At 37.5% G+C, this 22,151-nt stretch overlaps 1 protein-coding gene across 1 annotated transcript in view; it reads right to left on the reverse strand.

The window, feature by feature from the left end:
• Positions 1-5,204: 5,204 nt before the first annotated feature.
• GNAI3 (G protein subunit alpha i3) overlaps positions 5,205-22,151 on the reverse strand; it is a 38,231-nt gene continuing 21,284 nt past the window's right edge. Inside the window, exons 4-9 of the mRNA XM_041749210.1 lie at positions 18,367-18,524; positions 15,310-15,438; positions 12,071-12,200; positions 11,519-11,672; positions 6,459-6,672; positions 5,205-6,369 (exon numbers count right to left, since the gene is read on the reverse strand). Coding sequence (XP_041605144.1) covers positions 6,482-6,672; positions 11,519-11,672; positions 12,071-12,200; positions 15,310-15,438; positions 18,367-18,524 — 762 coding nt within the window. The 3' untranslated portion in view covers positions 5,205-6,369; positions 6,459-6,481. The remainder of the gene's footprint in view (positions 6,370-6,458; positions 6,673-11,518; positions 11,673-12,070; positions 12,201-15,309; positions 15,439-18,366; positions 18,525-22,151) is intronic.

Raw genomic sequence — 22,151 nt, forward strand, 5'->3', positions numbered from 1 at the left:
CTTTTTTTTTTTTACAAAAGTACAGTATGATTAACACAAAAGGACAAATATTGTATGATTCTAATTATATGAGGTATCATATCACAGTAGTCAAATTTATAAAGACAAAGTAGAGTGATGGTTATCAGGACCGGGAGGAGGCGGAATGGGGAGTTACAGTTTAATGGGTAGAGTTTCAGTTTGGAAAGGTGAAAAAAGTTCCGGAGATAGATGGTGGGTGACGGCTGTGCCACAATGCGAATATACTTCAGACCACTGAACTATGTACTTAAAAATTATTAAGATGGTAAAGTTTATGTTATGTATGGTTTACCACAATAAAAAAAATAGTGGAAAAATATAATTGGAAATGTGCTTTTATGTTCTGTTGATAAAAGCAGCAAAAAAATTTAGTCTTAAAAGCAATATAAAAGACATTTACTTGTAACAGTTCCTACTTGGATAAAAATTTCACTTACATGTACCCCAAATAGTCCAAATCAGGGTAGCCCAATCCCCAAGGTAAAAAATAACAGCATTCAAAACCCACTCTATAATTGGAGATGTGCCGTAGACCATAGTGTGCCGGCCATGCTGGGTGGAGAAGGTGGTGAAGGGTGAAGAGCTCTTACCTCCCACTGCCCTCTCTACCCGGCACAGCCCCCGGAGCACAGATTCCAGTAGGACTTCAGTGTTGGCCCAGAGACTGCAAGTGTGCCACAGCCACTGGTGTTCCTGCTAGGTAAAAGGATGAGGACATTTCTGTGAGGTCAAATAGACACAGTGCAGACTGCAGATGGGAAAGTTTCTGCCTTTTGGTCAAACGAGAAAGTAAGCACTGGTATGAACAGAAATAACTGGATTTAAACACAAAACAAAGCAAAGACCTTTCTTTTCACCCAGCTTGACAAAATTTAGAGCCACTTATAGTTAAACTTCATTTCAGGTGTTCAAAATGAATATGGGAAAAGTGATGCTGAGAACACAGCCCCCTACGATGAATACATCTCCTGGTATTATCTTAAAAGATGACTTGTTTTGCTGTAAAGTATAATCTTGAGTATCATAAAGGATATCTACAAAGCACTTTTAAATGTTATTTCAATCGGATCAGAACCAAAGCACATCATAGCTGGAAGGAATAATTTAGTGCACCTCTAGGTAACAGATGAGGATTTTAGAAGACAAAGATTTCATAGCTGTTTGGAAGCAAGGAAAAGACGAGAACTAGGTGTGACAACTAGCTCTCCATAAGATTCTAAAAGGTCTCAGGACCTTTATACCCCATGAGCAAAGATGAAGAGTTAAAAAGAACAGGTAATTTCTTGTGTTTTGTTACGTCTGCTAGGAATCACTCTTATATTTAAACCAGCCTCTACGTAAAAAATGTTCGGATAATCCAAAGGGATATGGGGGCAAGAGCCAGGTAGTAGAGAATAGGAGATAGATAAACCACATTGTACAGAATTTAATATTCCATCTGTCAAAGATCTTAAATCTGGATGCTAAAACATTGAGATAGTGTATCCCAACAGCGTATTTACTAGTACTGGATTATTTCTGCTACTACCTTGTTGATTCCCACTAAATTTCAGGAAAACATTAGCAGAGAGCACACAAAGATTTTTCTATTCAACTCCTCATTTGCCTTCCATACCCCTTCCCAAGCCTTTTCTCAAAAAGACTTCCCAGTCTGCTCTTTACCCACCAACTGTAAATGAATATTCATATTATTACATATATATAGTTAGACCTCTGTCACAGGATTTTATCTTTACTTTGATGTATCTTTCAATTTTCACTGAATAAATGCAGTAACACAAATGAACCAAATGTTTGGAAACTCTAAGTTTCTTGTTTTGTCTTAATTTATATAAAAACTAAATACTCTGTATCAGAAGTGTAGGAATGTTCTTTGACTAAACAGTTCTCATACTAATTTTTTTGGTGAAAGGCACTCTAAGGTCACATACAAAAGATGCTTCTTCTTTATTGGTAAATAAAATATGCCTCATTTACTAGTGACTTTATGGTTACATATCTGTGTTGATCTTTTTTCTCTCAAAGATTTATTTATTTACTTATTTATTTATTTTCATTTATTTATTAAGGGGGGGGGGAGTATGAGTGGGAGGAGCAAAGGGGGTGAGAGAATCTCAGGCAGACTGAGAAGGGCTCAATCTCTGGACCCTGAGACCATGACCTGAGCTGAAACCAAGAGTCAGACACTTAAGACTGAGCCACCCAGGCGCCCCTATTTGTGTTGATTTTTAACACTAGGTCCTATTCAGTCATCTGCAAATGTTGGCCCAGGTTGGCTTCATCAGAACCACATAGGGAATTTATCTAAAATACATGTTCCCAGGATCTGTCTTCAACATCTCCATTTAGTACAGTTTAGCCAGGGGATCTATACATGTTAATCTTGCACCTCAGGTCTCTGCTGTTATTATAACCTTCTGTATTCTCTCTCATTTCTAAGAAAACTTCAGTCAAGCCAGGTAGGTAAGCCTGACACAGTATCAGAAAAAAAACTGTCCTGTCCTAACTTTTCTGGAGTATGTTCTCCTAGCAGAGGTAACTCATATAAGTTATGAGGAAATGGGGGGGGGGGGGGGGATAGTTAAAAACTAACCAAAGGTAAAGGAACAAAGATCACAGACCATCCAGTCTGTTCCCCAGTGCCTCACCTACACCTTTTACTTCCTGATAGATGACAGTAAAACTAACTTTCAAATTTCAGGCCTCAATGCAGCCTGGTGTTCTCTTGTGCTTAGATGACAATACAGCTATGTGGAGAGCCATGACTGGTCCAGGTGAGAACTCTGGCTTGTACTATGAAGCATGAAGAACACAAAGATGACCTGGTAGTACTGGAAAACTGAAGTTACTTTGTTCTTAAAATCGGTATAAGATATGAAAGATTTCACAAGCAGTAAGAATGAAGAAAATCTGTGCTTTGCTAGGTATGTTTAAATGAGTAGAAGATTGGTTTTTTGAACATCTGGAAAGGGAAAAAGATCAACCAAAGGGATGTTTTTAATTGGACTGAAAGACTAACTTTACCTTATATGTAGCAGCCAATACAGCAACTAGCTCTGCAAAAGGACACTCCAGAACTATGCTAAACAAATGTGTGTGTGTGTGTGTGTGTATATATATATATATATATATATATACACACACATATATATACATATATATATATATATATATATATATATGAAGTAACTACTCAGGCTAGGCAAGCAATGTCCAAATAGAGTCACAGCTACAAATCAGAGAACAGTGGCCAGGATATAAGAATATAAGGTGGGCAAATAAATTAGAAGAACCAGCAGTTATTTTTAAATGCTCTAAAATGTGCATGTAGTAAAACACAAATAGAAGAACACATAAGAGTAAGAAACAAGGCAAGAAGATAGTTTTTTAAATTTGGTCCATCTATTCTTAGAATGCAGCACCTTGTAAAAAATAACAATCCATTACTGGAAATAATAATAAAATGATACACTGAACTAAAGATTTAGAATTCAAACTATCCAAAAGGAAATGTCACCCCAAAATCCACTATATAAGAATAACTGTAAAAGTCCTTGGAATTTTCATACCAGGAGGTGAAATCTGTTGCAAGTCTTGAACTTATATGCATAGTTGAGGAAGACTGGCTATTAAGAATACTTCCTCTTTACCTTCAGCCTAATGAATGGTATTTTTTTACGGCCCAAGATTTTAATCAGGTGAAGATGTGACTGTCAACAAAATAAAGCTATTGCTGCAGTCCTTCATACTGGGGTCTATTTACTGTTCTTTATTCATTAAAATTTAATTTTCTTATATATGCTGGTTTCTTAGATGGTCCAGAGCCTGGCCACATGAATACTGAAATGTGGTCCATCACAAACCTCCAGCATTCTCCACAGAAAACACACAAGGCAAGTTTTAATTTCTTTGATTACAAATATCAATCCTTTTTCTCCAGGCTAGTACATGTTTCTTTACCCCCGCACGCTGACTCGCCTATTAGAAAACATCTTTTATTTCAAAATACAACAGTGATTTGCAAAGCCGATAACCAGAATCACTTTTTAAAAATTATAGATCACTAGCCCACCAACCAAGAGTTAATCGCTGAGATGGATCCTGATGATTTTGACTTAAGGCATATTTGAAAACCACTGGCTTGAATTGTGTTCCTGTATCCTCAAAGACTGTGCATTTAAATAAGTTATATGGACTGTAGGGTAGAGGGTGATCTTCATGTAAATATAGAACAAAGGTAAATGGTATAAAGGCAGAATAGTGAAGAACTATTTTTCATTAACATTAAAAGCTAAAAAATGAACATATCAGACAGATGTATTCAAATGAAATTACAAAGTACATTTCAAAGTATAATTAACTTACTTAGATTATTTGTTATTTTGGATTATCAAAACACCATCCTATTAGCCCTGACTATATAAAGACTATGGTTAAAACAATATTCCACTAGTTCTCATTTCCAGATGATCTTCTATCACAGGATACAGTAGGAAAAGATATATTCAAAGTGAACAGGAACTATCAACTTATGTGTGCATAAGTTAATCACCAATTGGAGCTGATCATTTTTAGATCCAATTTTCCCAACCCTAAAAAAAAAAGAACTGTTTAGATAATAACAGTTTTACCATCTACATAGTTATACTTTCCCAAAAAAGAATAAAAATTCCAATAAAGGCACTGAACTGCTGTGGCTTGCTTTCTGAACCAGCTTTGATGATCAACTTTTTTTTTTTTTTTTTAAACTAGTAAAAGGTCACTCAAAGATGACACAGAATCCAATCCAAAAAGACTGGACCCCAAAAGGCACTGCTCAAACTGCTGATCTGGAATGTTCAAAATACATTCTCTTCATCTGCCTTCCCCCAAAGGCCCATTCAATATTTAAGGACATTTGCTGTACATTATACAAAAGGCTGATGTGAATAAAGCTCTACACAAAACCAAAATGTAAACCTGGAAAATGGATTATGACTACATGTCACTTACACAGATGGGACATAAGACCCTCAGTCAGGCCATGATTCAACAATACTATTACACCAAAGACTAGCCTCGCCCTTCAGAGAACCCTCCACCTACACCCATTCTGAGACAAAGGCCAAAGCACATTTAGCAGGGACAAAAAGAAACAAGAAAATATTTCCAGAAAGGACTAGTTACAAACAGGAACAAACCTGGACTCTTTACTCACCATTTTAATACTGCTGCCAACTATAACAGATTCAAATCTGTACACACAACATAGTGGAAAAAGTCCCAAAATGCAATCATTTCGGCAAAAGAAGGTACTAAGGATTACTACAATTAACATTGCTACAATAAAAACAATGGCAAACAGGGATTTGGCACCACATTTACAAAGTAAAAGCATGCACTGTTAATACACTTTAGATGTTTCCCAACAAAAAAGGCCATGGAAGATGGAAAACAAGGGGCATCTTTTACAGAACTCCCTATGACTGAGACAAACAAGCAAGAACCAAAGTGGTCAATTTAGTAGATCTGTAGCAGCAAAGTCACTGTTTCTGTTTGGAATTTAGCAATTTGCATTTCTAATCAACAGCTGCCCCGTGTGTCTGTATCCAAGAAGCTAACTTTACATACTACATCAGCATTTACCTAGTAATTTGGTAATCAGCATAAACCAGGTTAACCTTAAACCATAAGCTTAAACAAAACTTAGCTAGAATCTTATTATAGAACTCTCCAATGTGATTACCATTTAGAAAACATAATGGTACTTTGAGCAGGAGAGTAACATAAATTTCATCCAAAAAAGCTATAATCATAGCCCCAATAACCATAAAGAATTAATTATGGAAGTATTATGTTCTGACCATACCAAAGTTAGAAACAAAGAGTTCCTACTAAGAGGAATATTTTCAAGATGATCTGGCCACATCATGTGCATAGTTAAGGTTGTGTTTTAATAAAGATTCTTTTGCAAACAAAGAAATAAAATTTAGTCACATTATTCTCTTGGATGAAAAAAAAAAAAAACCTTTAAAAATGAACTACTGGTGGTTTGTTAAGAAGGAAAAAAAGAGTAAGCTACATATTAAAGTTCTGGAATGCAGCACCTCAACTTCACATCGGCCCTAAACATTTGAGATTATGAAATCCAAGTGATGTCTTGATGATCGAATCATACTTTACAGTTGCTCCAATTCCAATGTCTGACTTTAGCATCTCATGTCAATTAAGAGTTCCCTAATACAGAAGATTGTGCTAAAGAGTGCTAAGATTCTGCATGCTGCTGCCATTCCCTGGTCCCGTTCATGCTTGTAGCTGCCCATTGAGACAGCAAAAGAAGTCTGGTCTCAACACTCCACACTGTAATAACTAGAAAAGAAGAACATTCTTAATTAGAAAAGCTTACAATATCAAGAGACATCACTAAAGCACTAGAACTAAACTGTCTCAAGTTTTACCTTTTATTAACATCCAACCCTCTTCAGTAAAGTCCACATTCCTTTAAGTTGTTTTTAATGATGACATCTGTAACAGCATCAAAAACAAACTGCACATTCTTGGTGTCTGTGGCACAGGTGAAGTGGGTATAGATCTCCTTGGTATCTTTTCTTCTGTTCAGATCTTCAAACTGGCACTGAATATAAGCAGCTGCTTCTTCATATGTATTGGAACCTGAAGCAGACAACCAATATTCTCAGTTCAAATCCTAACAGCTGCCTGAATTCAACTAAGTCAGGCCATCACCTAAGGGAATATAACCCAAATGAATATAAGACAGATTTCCTTATTTCTGTAATCATTAGGTTATTCTACAATCATCAGACTTTTCTTGAGAGCGGACTAAGTAAAACAAAATTATCACAAAAAAAGATCTTGGGAAACAAAACCTTTTCTTTTCCTCCTTTCATTTAGATTTTTCAGCTAAAAAACCTAGAATGCATAAAGGAGACTAGGGAAGTAGGAGGACACATTGCTAGAACACAATTGTTTAAAAGGTCAGAGAGCCCGTGCTCCTCCGAGTGATCTTCAAACAATTCAAAACAGTTAATCATGCTTCTTTTCAAAATCATACCAGTTTTAAGGGGGCTTTAAAAAAGGGGGCCAGGGCTTAGCTTCAGAGTCTTTCAGCAATAACTTAATGAAAGGTAAACCAGTACATGTAAAAGCGAAAGGGGCCTGAATTTACACAGTTTAAAATGTATTTTTGTGACATATAAGTTACATCTCAATAAAGCTATTATTTTTTTTATAAAGGGGGGAGAGACTCAAAAGTAAACCTTATTTTCAATATTTGTAATTAACGCTCATTACCACATGCTTCCTACACCATCTCATCTACCTGTGAACCTTTAGAATAGCCCTAGAAACTGACTAGAACAGGAAACCTCAACAAAGAAAATACAAGTCTTCACTCCTGTAAACTAGAGGCTGTTTTCAACAAATAACATCTATGAAATTAAGTGACATTAAGCATGACAACAAATGCCAAAAACGAAGTGTTTAAAAAAAGACTAAACAAAGAAAAGCTTAAGAAAGAAAGGAGTGTTATTTAAACAGAATACTTAGAGAAACAATGGAAGATAGGTTGGTAGGTGCTTGAAATAGGTTTCTTGAAATGAGCAGAACTTCTGTAAATTCAAGGAAAGACAGCACTGAGAAGTGAATTCTGTCTGGCAGGAACAGACAGTGATCCTTGGGCAATGAGGACTGTTAAGACTTCTTAAAAGAAAAATGAAGTCAATGGAAAACAGTCTTGGAAGGTCGCCCCCTCTACTCCAAAAAAGGATATGACACTGAGGGCTCTTTGCTTTGTGGAAGATTCTCAGTCAGAACACTGGCTGCCTGAATTCAACTAAGTCAGGCCATCACCTAAGGGTGATGGAGGTGCAGGTGGCACTAAACCGCTGCGCCACCTCTTACTTAAGTAAGATTTCTCTCCGCTTTAAAACTTGGCTACTTTCTATGAACTCCCCTAATTCTCCCCTCCCTCCAGATTCTGGCCACACTGCCAACTTCCCTGAGAAAACAAGGGCCAGGGGCTTAAACTATACCTCGACTCTTGAGCCGACCACCTCACTTAGAAGTCACCTATATCCCCACATATTTCTACCTTTGGTCTTACAGTGGTCTTCCTTCCAGTTCAAAATTTAACTCCTCTACCAAGATTCTTTTAAGCTGAGGTGAAATTAATATAACATACGATTTTAACATGTACAATACAGTGGCATTTAGTGTATTCACAATGTTCTGCAACCACTACCTTTCTCTAGTTTCAAAACTTTTTCACCAACCCAGAAAAACACTCCATTCCCATTAAGTAATCATTCTTCATTCCTCTCATTCTATGCTCCCCCATCTCCCGCTAACCACCAACCAATCTGCTTTGTCTCTATGGATTTGCCTATTTGAGGTATATCATATAAAAGGAATCACATAAATGTGACCTTTTGTGTTTGGCTTCTTTTCACTTGGCATAACATTTATGAGGTTCATACAAGTAAGTGCATGTATCTATTGTATGGAATTCCACCTACTTACAAATCTTGCTCCATTAATTACATCTACTTTTTACAACTTCTCTTGTTATAAAATCTTACCTCTAAGCATATGAACATTCTTTTCATTTCTTTTTTTTTTTATTCATAGAGACAGAGACAAAGAGAGAGAGAGGCAGAGGGAGAAGCAGGCATCATACAGAGAGCCTGACGTGGGACTCGATCCGGGGTCTCCAGGATCATGCCCTGGGCTGCAGGTGGCACTAAACCGCTGCGCCACCGGGGCTGCCCACATATGAACATTCTTAAATCTTTCCTTCTCCTGTAATCCAAGCTGCTCAAGAGTAGGCTACACCTGTCTTCATTTCTTTACTTCCTACTCAAAAACTCACTGCCCTGGCTCTGCTCTCACTGACACTGCTCTCAATAACACTCACCATCTCCTGGACCACTAACTTCAGAGGGCATTTTTCAATGTGTATCTTACTTTGTCTGCACTAAACATTACTGACCACACTTCGCTTCTTAGTTTCTCAGTTTTTGATAATTTGGCTCTCCTGGTTCTTCTCTTTGTATCCAATATAAACCTTTCTTTCTCTCCTGCCAATAGTCTGGTATTCTCATTCTATCCGTGGTCTTTTCTGTCCTCATTCTATATCATCACCCCATGTCATCTCATCCATTTCTATGTTGTAGTTATACATGATCTCCAATCAATATATCTAACCCCCAATCTCTCATAAAAGCTCCAAGGCCACGTATGTATCTACCTATTAGATACCCCCATCTGGATTTTCCACAGATGCTTCAAAATCAAGATTCCTAAATATCAATTCAGATCATAGCACCAGCAGCCAATCAAGGCAGAATTCTACGAGTACTCTTCCCACTTCCTTACCCTAGTGACACTCTTCTACTTCATTACAGAAAGCCTTTACAGGGTCTGCTCAGCCAACATATGTTCTCCTTCCCTGAAAATACCCAACTCTGATCTAAAGGTTATAGTGGTGCAGCCCTGGCATTCATATTTGTATCCTTAACTTTATTTTTTTATTTATTTATTTTTTTTTGTATCCTTAACTTTAATTGAATGACTGGGCTAAGGATTTTTGCCTAAATTAATACTGGCCAGAATCTCTCTCCTAGGAATTTGAACTTGGGGCTAGCCACTATCAGTGTACCCTGGTCTTCTTTTTTTTTTTTCTTTTTAAGATTTTATTTCCACATAATCTCTACACTCAATGTGCAGGGCTCAAAGTTACAACATGAGACCAAGAGTCGCATGCTCTACTGATTAAGCCAGCCAAGTGCCCCTAACCTGGTGTTTTGAATACAGGAGAGATACTGTGGCAGGGCCATCTTGTATTACATAAAGTGAGTAGCACAGAAGGCTGGTAAACAGAGAGAAGAATAAAGATACACAGAGAGAAGGAGAAAAAAAGAGACAGGGAAAAGGTGCTTCCAGAGTCCTTGACAGCTTTCTATTTCTTAGTTCTAAATGCATTCTTCTTTTTTAAAGGAAGAACTCCCTTAAAAAAAAAAAAAAATCACTTATTTGAGAGAGAGAACACACAGGAATAAGGGACAGGGGCAGAGGGAGGAGCAGCCTCCCCACTGAACAGGGAGCCCAAAATTGGGCTCAATCCCAGAATCCTGGAATCATGATCTGAGCTGAAGGCAGACATTTAACCAACTGAACTGCCCAGGTGCCCTCTAAATGTTTTGTTTTTGTTTTTTTTTTAACATTTTATTTACTTATTCATGAGAGACACAGAGAGACAGAGAGGCAGAGACACAGGCAGAGGGAGAAGCAGGCTCCATGCAGGGAGCCCGATGTGGGACTCGATCCCAGGACTCCAGGATTACACCCTGGACCGAAGGCAGGTGCTAAACCGCTGAGCCACCCAGGCATGCCCCTCTAAATGTATTCTTTTTTTTTTTTTTTTTTCTCCTAAATGTAGTCTTTTTTTTTTTTTTAATTTTATTTATTTATGATAGGCACACAGTGAGAGAGAGAGAAGCAGAGACACAGGCAGAGGGAGAAGCAGGCTCCATGCACCGGAAGCCCGACGTGGGATTTGATCCTGGGTCTCCAGGATCGCGCCCTGGGCCAAAGGCAGGCGCTAAACCGCTGCGCCACCCAGGGATCCCTCCTAAATGTAGTCTTAAGATATGTCTGCATTCTTGCCCTTGGCTTCTAGGATATATCCCTGTATCTTCACCTAAAGTTTTTATTTGCATCCTAAGAGACTCCTTACTAATTCAACTCCCTACTATCTTTATTGCTATTTACTGCTTATCTTTCTAAAGCACAGTTTCCACTATATCATGTACCCCAATCAAAATCCTTCAATAACGCCCCACCATCTCCACATGAGATACAAGGCCCTCCATGAGCATCTCTGCCTATCACTCTAATGACTCTTTCCCATCACATTAAACTCTGCCAATATCAAATTCTTTCTAGGTTCCAAAAACAAATTTTTTTTTAACAAATTTACTTACTTTTATTAATAAATGCAGGGCCTGAACTCATGACCCTGAGATCAAGAACTGAGCTGAAATCAAGAGTCGGATGGTCAACCAACTGAGCCACCCAGGCACCCCTCATGACATTTTTTTTTTTTTACCTCCCTATTTTCATATACACTATTCCTTCTTCCTAAAAAGCTTTTAATTCTCTGTCTGCCTAGTGGTCTCTAATTCATCCTCTCATTATCTCACTCCAAATGTCATTTCCTCTAGAAAAAAGAAAATACACCAAATTTTTATTTTTATCTTTCTCTATTTTCTTCAAAAAATGAGGATAGAAATATAATATACATAGTAAACTCAACTATATCTAGAATAGCACTTTAGACTTAAAGGGTCTTAATCACATGCTTAATGCTAATATCACTACCAGTGAACACTCTCCATAAGGACACACATACGTTGTTCAAAATAAAAGACAAATTTAACAATGTCACTGAAGTGTTGATCTAAGATGTGTACCTCCAACAAAATCATTCAGGATCCCTTACCTGTGTATTCTGGATAACAGATAGTTAATGGACTCCTCTTTATTTTTTCCTCAAAAAGGTCTTTCTTGTTGAGGAAGAGAATGATTGAAGTGTCTGTAAACCATTTGTTGTTACAAATGCTGTCAAACAGTTTCATGCTTTCATGCATTCGGTTCTGAGGGGGGGAAAATGATGTCAGTAGCAAAAGGTAAAAGTGCATGAACTGTTCATGAAAAAAACAGACCAATAAGTTTTAGAAGAACTGAATGGCACTCACAGAAATAAGCTAGACACTGATAACACAAAAGCTAAGTCAATCCTCATTTTCGTAATCCCTGGAGGTTGGGAAGTGGGAAGACTGGCTAACAAGAGGCCTTAATCCTGCCCACATACTCAATGTGCTGTCCTACCTCTTAAAGAATAAGAAGGGCACGGATCAATATTTTAAGTCTAATCTCACTGACAGGAAAAAAAATTAAGGAATCAAGATTTGGTTCAATGAGCAAATGAATGCACATCTTCCTAAGAATTATTTTCTACTTCCCGGCTACGTTAAACAGAAGATCCACATACCATCTCCTCATCCTCAGCCAGAACAAGGTCATAATCACTGAGGGCCACACAGAAGATAATTGCTGTCACTCCCTCAAAACAGTGAATCCACTTTTTTCGTTCTGATCTTTGGCCACCTACATCAAACATCCTGAGTAAAGGGAAAGAATGCACAAATTCAGCAAGGTCACAAATACACCTCTCCCTAAACTGAAGTGGTTAGAGAACTTCCCACTAATGTATATTCAAAACTCCATTTATAATAGAAAAGACAAACAAGGAGCAGATAAAATGCAGTCAAACTAATACTGTGGTTAAAAGTAAAAGAGAACAACATGAGAAAATAAAGTCTAGGAACAATCAAAATCCTCATTTTAGGTAACTAGTTGCACTTCCTTTAAGTTTGTTATCAGGAGTGCCAAAAGTCAGCAGAAAAAAGCACTGAAATGGACTAAAGGAAGGAGGGGGGAAAAGGACAGGAAAAATAAAGAGCTAAATAATACAACTTAAAATAAAATAATAGTAACAAAATATTAACATTTATTGTTTACCATGGTACCAAACATGATCCTAAACATCTTAAGTACACTAACTCCTTTGACCCTCACAACACTGCTGCTAGTACTACTGTTTCCAGTGCACAGATGAAGAAATTGAGGCACAGGTATGGTAAATAACTGGGTCTAGGGCACACTACTAGCAAATGGGGACTGGGACTCTGAACCCAGGCACTGTAACTGCAGCACCCAGGCTCTTAGCCGTAACACCATTTGACTCCCCAAAATGGTTTACCTCTTTAGTCAAAGAGAACAATAAAAAATAGAAATCTCCAACTTGCATTCTGCTTCCAGAAAGTTTGTTTTCCTTACTTTTTAACTTTCTTTTTTTTTTAACTGAGGTATGGCTGAGGTATGTTTTCCTTACTTTAAGGAAACAATATTTCAGAGATTAATTACGGGGGGAAAGTAAACTGTTTTTCAGGGTAGGACTCTTAAGAGCCCAATATCTAGAAACAAAACGTAACCACTATTTCCCAACTCTATGTCCTAGTTGAATCTAATTAATAACAAAGCCTCAGCTGTTCACAGATTTTATGTTCTACTCCTGATTAGTTTCAGTCCACCACTCCCTTCTGGGGGGCTTACTTGACATCCTGGCCCAACTACTGCACTTCTGTCAACAGTGTCCTCATCTACCTCCTACAGTAAGAGGAACACCTGCAGTGCTCTACCTCTAGCTAGTACCAGCATCTGAGGAGGTATGTATACAAATGATTAGATGCTCTGAAGATAGATGTTTAATGACAAGGACAAAATTTTAAAAGGTAAACTTTGCCAAGCTGGTTTAGTATGCCAGATCTAAAGTGACTCAATGTCTATTTCCAAAGACTTTTCCCCTGAAGATCAAGAGAAATAAGACATAACTGAGTTTACAACCCAGTCTTTTCTTGTGGTTGATCTAGCATAGTTTTTTTTCAGCCTTTGGACATGACACTTGGAATGATGCAATCACAAGTTGGCTTTAATACAAGATCATATAATAGGTTTTAGGAAAGCAAACATCACATATGCCACTACAGAAATCTTTCAAGGGGAGACACATGTTGGTACAGCAATAATTTCAGTTTAGCCCTCTGTTGTCTTCTACAAAGTCCATAAAAGTAGCAGAATACCGTGACGTCCCAAGGGTTGGCTTTTAGCACATATTAACATTTACAATATAATTCACTAACAGATCAACATGTTATAAACATTACCTCATAACTGAGAGGCAAGTAAGCAATTACACAATGCCTTGCATATAGCAGATGCTCAATAAGTGTTTGAATAAATGGATAGTGGTTTTGCCTAGAGAGAAGAGGAAAAGGAAGAAGTGATAGTACTTCATAATAAGATCTCTATACCAACAATAAAGTGGGTGTGGCATCTTAACTAGAGCTGGCTACTGATTCTGACACAAGAAGACCAACAGGATTTACCCAACTAAAGATCAACCCATGTCAACATCAACAAGAATGTTTCCCACACTAAATAAAGTTCACCACATTTAATTATAAATGGATTACTGATCTTATAGTACACAAAAAGACATCTCATTCTTATAGGTTGCACAGGTGATAAATTCATATGGCCTTTGCTACTCTAGTTAAATATCAGTCCTAAAATAATAAGCAGCTCTTCTATTCTACTAATATTCAGCTGAACTATTTTCCTGCACCATGTTTCAGATCTGTTTTGGTTTATTAAGATTTCAAGACCTCAAGTGGTATCTAGTAATACCTGAACTCTGTGTAGATTTCACAGATCCTGTGAAGTAACTGTTTTCAGAGAGAAGAACATGGAGAAGCTCTCAGCTAGAAATTACAGTTGTGTGCAAAAGTGATGACTATCACAGACTACATACAAGCATAATGAGGTAGCTGGAACAAACATTGTATATTGAAGAGAAGTTTATTCCTAATCTTAAAGGTCACAAAAGCAGAAAACGGGAACCAAAAAGACAGTTATTTACAAAAGACCATTAACACAGAGACAAGATGAAGCCTATTTTAGAAAGACTAATGCTAATGAGAAAGTCCTTTGTATTCATGTACTAGAATTTTCTCTCTCTAAAACCACTTTTTATGTTATCATACTTTACCAAAATACCTCTATGTCTATATCAATTTTCCATTCATACTACATTAAGAACTTAGTTGTACATGACATTATGCACAAATCAGTCCAAGAGCCATGATAATATTAGCTCCATTCCACTAAACTTAAAGGGAAATGTGCTTCGGTAAGGAAGGATCAACACTGGTGAGTAAAGCATTTCTATTTTAATATCAAAATGGCAGAACAAAGCCACATCACTAAGTACCTATACTTAGTATTATTGTTACCCCTTCTAAACAACAAACATTCAATACCTGTTTTGATGATTCCAACAAAAAAGCAGGTGAAAAGACTAAAATTAAAAATAAAATAAATTGATAACCATGTGATTACTTTTATTGATATTTACAACCTAATTTTGAATTTAAATTTCTCAAATAGACAAAGGTATTTGATGCTATTTGGAGAAAGAAGAAAGGTTTGGGCCCTCATTCAGTTAAAATTCAAATACTGGCTGATGAATATGATGGTTGGTTAGTTGGTTGTTTTGATGATAGGTTTTTAAAGCAAAGAATATGGCCTGGAGAAATTTTACCCTGATTAAAGATACAAACTAAAGGAAAGATATTTGTAATTCACACATCTAGCAAAATAATGACTTACTTGAAGTATAGGTCTTTGAAGGTGAAATGAGTTTCCACAATGCCTGTGGTCTTCACTCTTGTCCGCAAGACATCTTGCTGAGTTGGAATGTAGTTGGTTTGGGATATCCTATCCAAATCATTTAGGTAACTAAATAAAACACATTTATTTTTACTTGGTGAAGCTAACCATGTACACACCAAATCAACAACCTAAACTAGTTCCTTGCCAAAAGTAGATTCTGAACCTGTCACTAAAGTGGCAGAACAAGGGATCCCTGGGTGGCTCAGCGGTTTGGCACCACCTTAGGCTCAGGGCATGATCCTGGAGATCTGAGATCGAGTCCCATGTCGGGCTCCCTGCATGGAGCCTGCTTCTCCCTCTGCCTGTGTCTCTCCCTCTCTCTCTCTCTCCCTCTCTCTCTGTCTCTCATGAATAAATAAATAAATAGAATCTTTTAAAAAAATACAAAATAAAAAATAAAGTGGCAGAACAAAATCAGAGCTTCAGTATCACAGAAATGATGAGGAAAAAAATGTGAATCTAGCAAAGGACAATTAATGTAGGTTTTATAAATGCCACACAAAGGGGGTTTTAATTCTACCACAATTAAACTGTGAAGGCCAATTAAAAGGAAACAAATATGGAAATGTCATTCTTATTAAAAAAGATTTCTGGGGTGCCTGACTGGTTCAGTCAGTAGAGCATGTGACTCTTGATCTCAGGGTTGTAAGTTCAAGCCCCAATGTTGGGTGAAAAGATTACTTAAAAATAAAAAATTTTGGAAAAAAAAATTGAGAAAAACCAAAACAAAAACCCTCAGACATTTAAAGTTAATAGGTCATTTGTAGGTTCTGACATTTGATGGGACATTAGAGAATGGTGTTTGAATTACTAAAATTAAAATGAGAACTATGAAAAAAAAAAAAGAAAATGAGAACTATGTTCAATAAGAATATTTTCTGGTTTTATTCAAGAAAAAAAAAAGTTGTGGGTTTTTTAAAATCTAAGTCAAAAACATTGTAAATACTTCCAAGAAATTTATTCAGGGAATTAATTAAAAGACGGCTTCAAAGCTAAGTTAATTTTTTTAAATTTTTATTTATTTATGATAGTCACAGAGAGAGAGAGAGAGAGAGGCAGAGACATAGGCAGAGGGAGAAGCAGGCTCCATGCACCGGGAGCCCGACGTGGGATTCGATCCCGGGTCTCCAGGATTGCGCTCTGGGCCAAAGGCAGGCGCCAAACTGCTGAGCCATCCAGGGATCCCTAAGTTAAATTTTTTTTTTAAGCTAAGTTAAATTTTTGGTAATTTCAGATTCCTAAAGAGTTTTTGGCTAGAAAACTAAAGAACAGGTAGCACTATTATAAGTGAATCATTAATGAGCCTCTATAAAACTAAGTACTACCATCAATGTTAAGGAATCAGGCAAGTCTCAATCAAATATTATGGAAAAAAAATTATTTTTATATTTTTATTTTTTAAAAGATTTTATTTATTGATTCATGAGAGAGAGAGAGAGAGAGAGAGGAAGAGACACAGGCAGAGAGAGGGAGAAGCAGGCTCCATGTAGGGAGCCCCACGTGGGACTCGATCCTGGAACTCCAGGATCATGCCCTGGGCCGAAGGCAGACGCCAAACCGCTGAGCCACCCAGGGATCCCCAAGAAAAAAAATTTATAAATCGCATGTTCTCTGGTGTAGTTGAAGGATTTAGAGCTTAATGAATGTATGATAAAAAATAATAACAATCTAGCTTTCATGACTACTGGGAGAATTATTGAAACTACCAACATATGCAACTAAAAAATATTAAAAGGTGGGCAAGATTAAAAATGACAAATACCCACCATTTCTTCGACATGGATGGAACTGGAGGGTATTATGCTGAGTGAAATAATTCAATCAGAGAAGGACAAACATTATATGGTCCCATTCATTTGGGGAATATAAAAAATAGTGAAAGGGAATAAAAGGGAAAGGAGAGAAAATGAGTGAAAATATCAGTGAGGATGACAGAACATGAGAGACTCCTAACTCTGGGAAACGAACAAGGGGTGGTGGAAAGGTAGGTGTGGGGGGGGGGGGGGGGTTTGGGGTGACTAGGTGACGGGCACTGAGGGGGGCACTTGCCGGGATGAGCACTGGGTGATATGCTGTATATTGGCAAACTGAACTCCAATTTAAAAAAAAAAAAAGAAAAACGAAGAAACAAAAACAAAAAAAAGGTGGGCAAGAATCCTAAAATTTTTCTAAGGTTAAGTTTTCATTTCAAGATAACTAAGTTTTTCAAATATAATTTAACTTCTTCCTACAACAACTTAAATAAGAATGAAAGATAGGAAAATGTGAATATTGGAGAAAATACCTTAATGCTTAAAAGTGCCTCCAATTAGAACAGAGATAGATACAGGTACAAAGAACTCACCAAGTTCCCAAAAGGCACATTAAAAACCTACATTCAGAATATAGATCTTATATATACACATGTTGTATAAGAAGCAAAATCACATCAAAGCCTCACACAAGTATTAATTACACATTCTCTCAAACTATTTAACACTTAACAGAATTCCCTTGACAAATAGATGCTTTGACTTCTTACTAAGACTCAACATTCTCTGTACAAAGTCTACTATTGTGATCTGGCCAAAGATTTATTAGTGGTGACTAGTACCAGAGAAATCCATAGTGCAGGCCAGCCACAGAGTTGGATGCATAAAAAGGGATATCACATTTCTAATTTCCCTCACTAGCTGGCAATTAATGCAAAGTCCTTATGCAGAAGGAACTGCATTGGAAGAGATCCAGGATCCAGCTGCAAAAGATTTCTCTCCTCTTTGACTTACTTATTATAAACTACCATGGAGCTACTTTTCATGGTACCAATTCTCCCATTTACATTCCAAGAGGCAATGTTGTTCTCCAAGTCATACAAAATGACGAAGGGCTTTTACCCTAACCTGAAATCATGCAACAGACTTCTAAAAGTGTCTGTTACTTATGGTTTTGTCAAGGACAGACCCTGAACTTTCTTAGTGTCACCAAATTATTTTCTATTATGGAAAAATTACTCACTATGAAGCAGAATCATTGAGCTGATACTCCCTGGATCTGCTGAAACAAGCTTGCACGCCACCGTCTCGCCATAACCGTTTAATCACTCCTGCTAGTTCCAGAGTCATGACTCCTTCTTCGGCACTGCCAGCCAAAACAAATAATTGCCGGGCATCATCCTGAAGAAAGAAGTTAAGAGAGAGAATGCTTCTCCACTTCTTAAAGAACTTGACACGCACATTATATGTTTCATTATTTTAAGAGAAGTATTGAAGAGATCTTTCCAGGCAGGGCTGTCTGAGAGAATTTACAATGAAGTCACTCCCCCTACTCATTCCACTGTAGTTAGAAGTGCAGAGCTGAGCTGAGGAATGATTTCAGTCCCCCCACCACATACCACTATCTCCTAAAAAGATCTCTTCTGAGTAGTTTACATATCTCCACCCTGCTTACTCATAGCTTTTTGACAGAAAAAACCTGGTCTGTGATATAAACACATGTAACACATTACCATTTTGTTAACAAACCTACAATAAAAATAGAAACAAAAAAACTAGCATGTAAGAGGTAAAGTCTAAACACTTCAGAGTGAGTAAAACATTAATGGAGTTTAAGGAAAGTGTTCTCTTCTTCCTCCCTCAGCTCAGACAGAGGAACAGGAAGAGGAGACTGAATTATTTAAGAAGTCTAGAAGCCTAGGGGGAAAAATAAATCCCTGGGGGCAAAATTCAGTTTGTAGATTCCCCAAGGAATAATAATCCTCCAAATAAGAGAGGGGGAAAAAAGAGCAAGAGGAAAAAAGAAAGTTACAAAGAAATTTGATCAAAACTCATGAGTCAAAAAGCTTTATAAGTGGCTACCGTTTTTAAACCTAAAACATGAGCTGTAAAGAGGACAGAAAAGGGCTATGAGAACTCTGATTATTTTGCTTTATTCTACCTACCCTTACTTGTCAAATAGTTTAAAAACAAACCCAGGTCTCAATCTTTATAAACAAGAAAGAAGAGAAAGGAACAGAACAGAACCTGGCGCCTGGCTGGCTCATTCAGAGCATGCGGCTTCTGATCTCAGGGTTGTGAGTTTCAACCCAACACTGGGGATAGAGATTACTAAAATAAATAATTAAAATCTTTAAAAAACCCAATATACTGAAATCTCATGGGATGCTTTCCCCACCTCAAATCTCATATTTATCTGCCTCAGGAGAGTTCCAAATAACTATTAAGATGCAAATACTAAAAAAATACCCATACTTACTGGGTAAAGGAAAAGTAAAGAGGGAAAAGGAGCAACTGGGTGTATCGAAAGTTGTCATTAGGACAATAAACTAGCAAGCAAAAAGCATTTCAGACCAGAGGTGAAATCACAACCCAAAACTCCTAAGACTTGTGTGTTTCCAAAACTCATGCACCCAAAAGTCATGCAAAAAACAAGACTAACCACTGTGAACTCCAGTTAATGCTGTCAAACTCAAGATCTTCAGCCAAGTAATAGCCCTCCTCTAGAAGCTGCCTTTCTTAATAATAACACTTTATGCCCATCCTTCTCTGGAACTTCATCTAACATCTATATTACCCTCTTCTCTTTTCAAAGATAAAAATTTTAAATAAAGGAACAAATGACAGAGGAAAGTTGAAAAATTACACAAATTGGCAAACATACTCAATATTGAACATGTCCTTCTATGTCTAATGCTTTAACATGTGAAGACTTTACAGTCCATTCTGAAATTTGAACTATGCTCATACAGCTATTCAAAACCTCAATAAGCATTACTTTACTAGTGCAATTCTAATTATAAAAACTTTAAAAGAGAGAGAGCTATTGCTACATATTTCTGCTGTCCTGCCTTTGTAAGGACAATTTTGAGCAGAATCACTTTTCCCTTACCACATACATCTCCTCCACTGACCTACTCTTGCTTCTCCACAATAAACCCTCTTTTTAGGCCTTTAAGGAGGCCCCTCTTTACAATGAACTTCAAACCTCCACCTTTAAGCAGATATGAAAAAGCAACCTACCCCTCACCTGGCTCTATTCTTGTCCATTCACTCTCTAAACAGCCATAAGAAACTAGATAAAGAGAAACTTCAAAAAATTACATAGGGTTGCAGATTAGGATGGGTGGATGCTGGAAAAGCTAGGTGATTCAGGAGGCCTAACAGGAATGAAGGAGATGTTGACCGCATCTGGTGACATAGGAGTGTTAGGACCCAAAGAGGAATGACACTCATTTGATAAAGGGAAGGAATGAAAGGAGAACAGATGCTGTGGTCTGAATGTTTGTGTCCTTCCAAAATTCATATGTTAAATTCCAATGCCCAAATTCATAGTATTAGGAGATGGGGCTTTGGGGAAGTACAACTACAGTCATGAGGGTGGAGGTCCCATGAATGGAATTAGTGCTCTGATAAAAGGGACTCCAGAGAGCTCCTTTCTCCTGCCGTGTGAGGACACAGTGAGAAGTCTACAACTGAAGAGGACCCTCACCAGACCTCCCATCTGACCTCAGACTTCCTGCCTCCCGAAGTGTGCCCAATAAATGACTGTTGTTGATAAGCTACTAAGTCTGTGATGTTTTGTTACAACAGGACAAAGACAGAAAATGTCCACTGTATTGGTGACAAAGTAGTGTGAGGAAAAAAAAAAAAAAAAAAAAGTAGTGTGAGGACCCAAACATTAATAACAACCAATTTGACAATGGAGAGAAAAGAAGGGAGAGGTTCATCAAGAGATATAAAAGAGGACAGTGAAAAATTAAAAAGGAAGGAATGAAGAGAAGACATAAAGAACTGAGATGGAGAAAAAGCCAACAAAGTGAGGGAAAGGACTAAATAAAGTAGCATCAACCAGTTATACCGGATCTGGCAAACAAAACAGACACGTAGAGCTGGGTGACAGGAAGGGATAAGAAAAGGGAAGAAAATAATACTGGGGGGGCGGGGGGGGGGGGGAGTGGCCAGAGGGAAGAAAAGAAAAGCAGGAGGCAGAGAAGGGACAGAAAGATGTAAGACAAAAATGCATTGTTCATTCTTACATTCACAATCCCATTTTCCCCTCAGATGCTTAGAAAAAGTCTCAGGATGTTGTGCTATGACATCTTTTGTTACAAAAACATAAAAGTCATGCCTCACATATTTCCTTGTCCCCTCAGGTTCTGCTACTCTTCTTTCCAGTCATTTTACAAACTTAGCCCAGCTCCTCTTCCCTTAGGTCCACTTCTAGTATCCCTAATTGAATACCAACCAATTACAACTATCCTTTAGTGATTTTTTCCCATCAACAATTTCTCCACTTATTTACTGAATATTAATTTGCATTTATAATAGCTTGTTAATGGATAAATCAAGAGCAGCTAAGAGTTCCTAAGCTACTTCACGGACACACCGGCTTTGCCTTTCCAGGCAGCCTCCCCAAGTCACCCCCTTTTGTTGTCTACAGCACTCTGAACACAGCTGATGACTCCTTTAGTTCTAGGAAATCATTCTTAGGATCAGTGTTCTCTCAGTGCAACTAGATATAAAAGATCTCCTGCCTTCATTTTGGCCCTCTTCCCATTGCAGCAAACGTCCTAATTCACAAATGAGAACTTCATGGTGCACCACGTATTATGATTCATCAACACAACTTTTGAGTATCTGACATGTGCAAGAATTGTCCTAGGACATGCAATAATCCAATTGTATAGGTTACAGTCCAACATAGTACAGGGATATAGTATTTTTGAATACCTAAAATTTTGACTTAGCATTCATGTCCTTCTCAAGTCTGATATTTGCCTTTTATCTTTACGCCACAGAAAGCAG

This window comes from Vulpes lagopus, chromosome 3 (genome assembly GCF_018345385.1).
Source record: "Vulpes lagopus strain Blue_001 chromosome 3, ASM1834538v1, whole genome shotgun sequence".
NCBI classification, from domain to species: Eukaryota; Metazoa; Chordata; class Mammalia; order Carnivora; family Canidae; genus Vulpes; species Vulpes lagopus.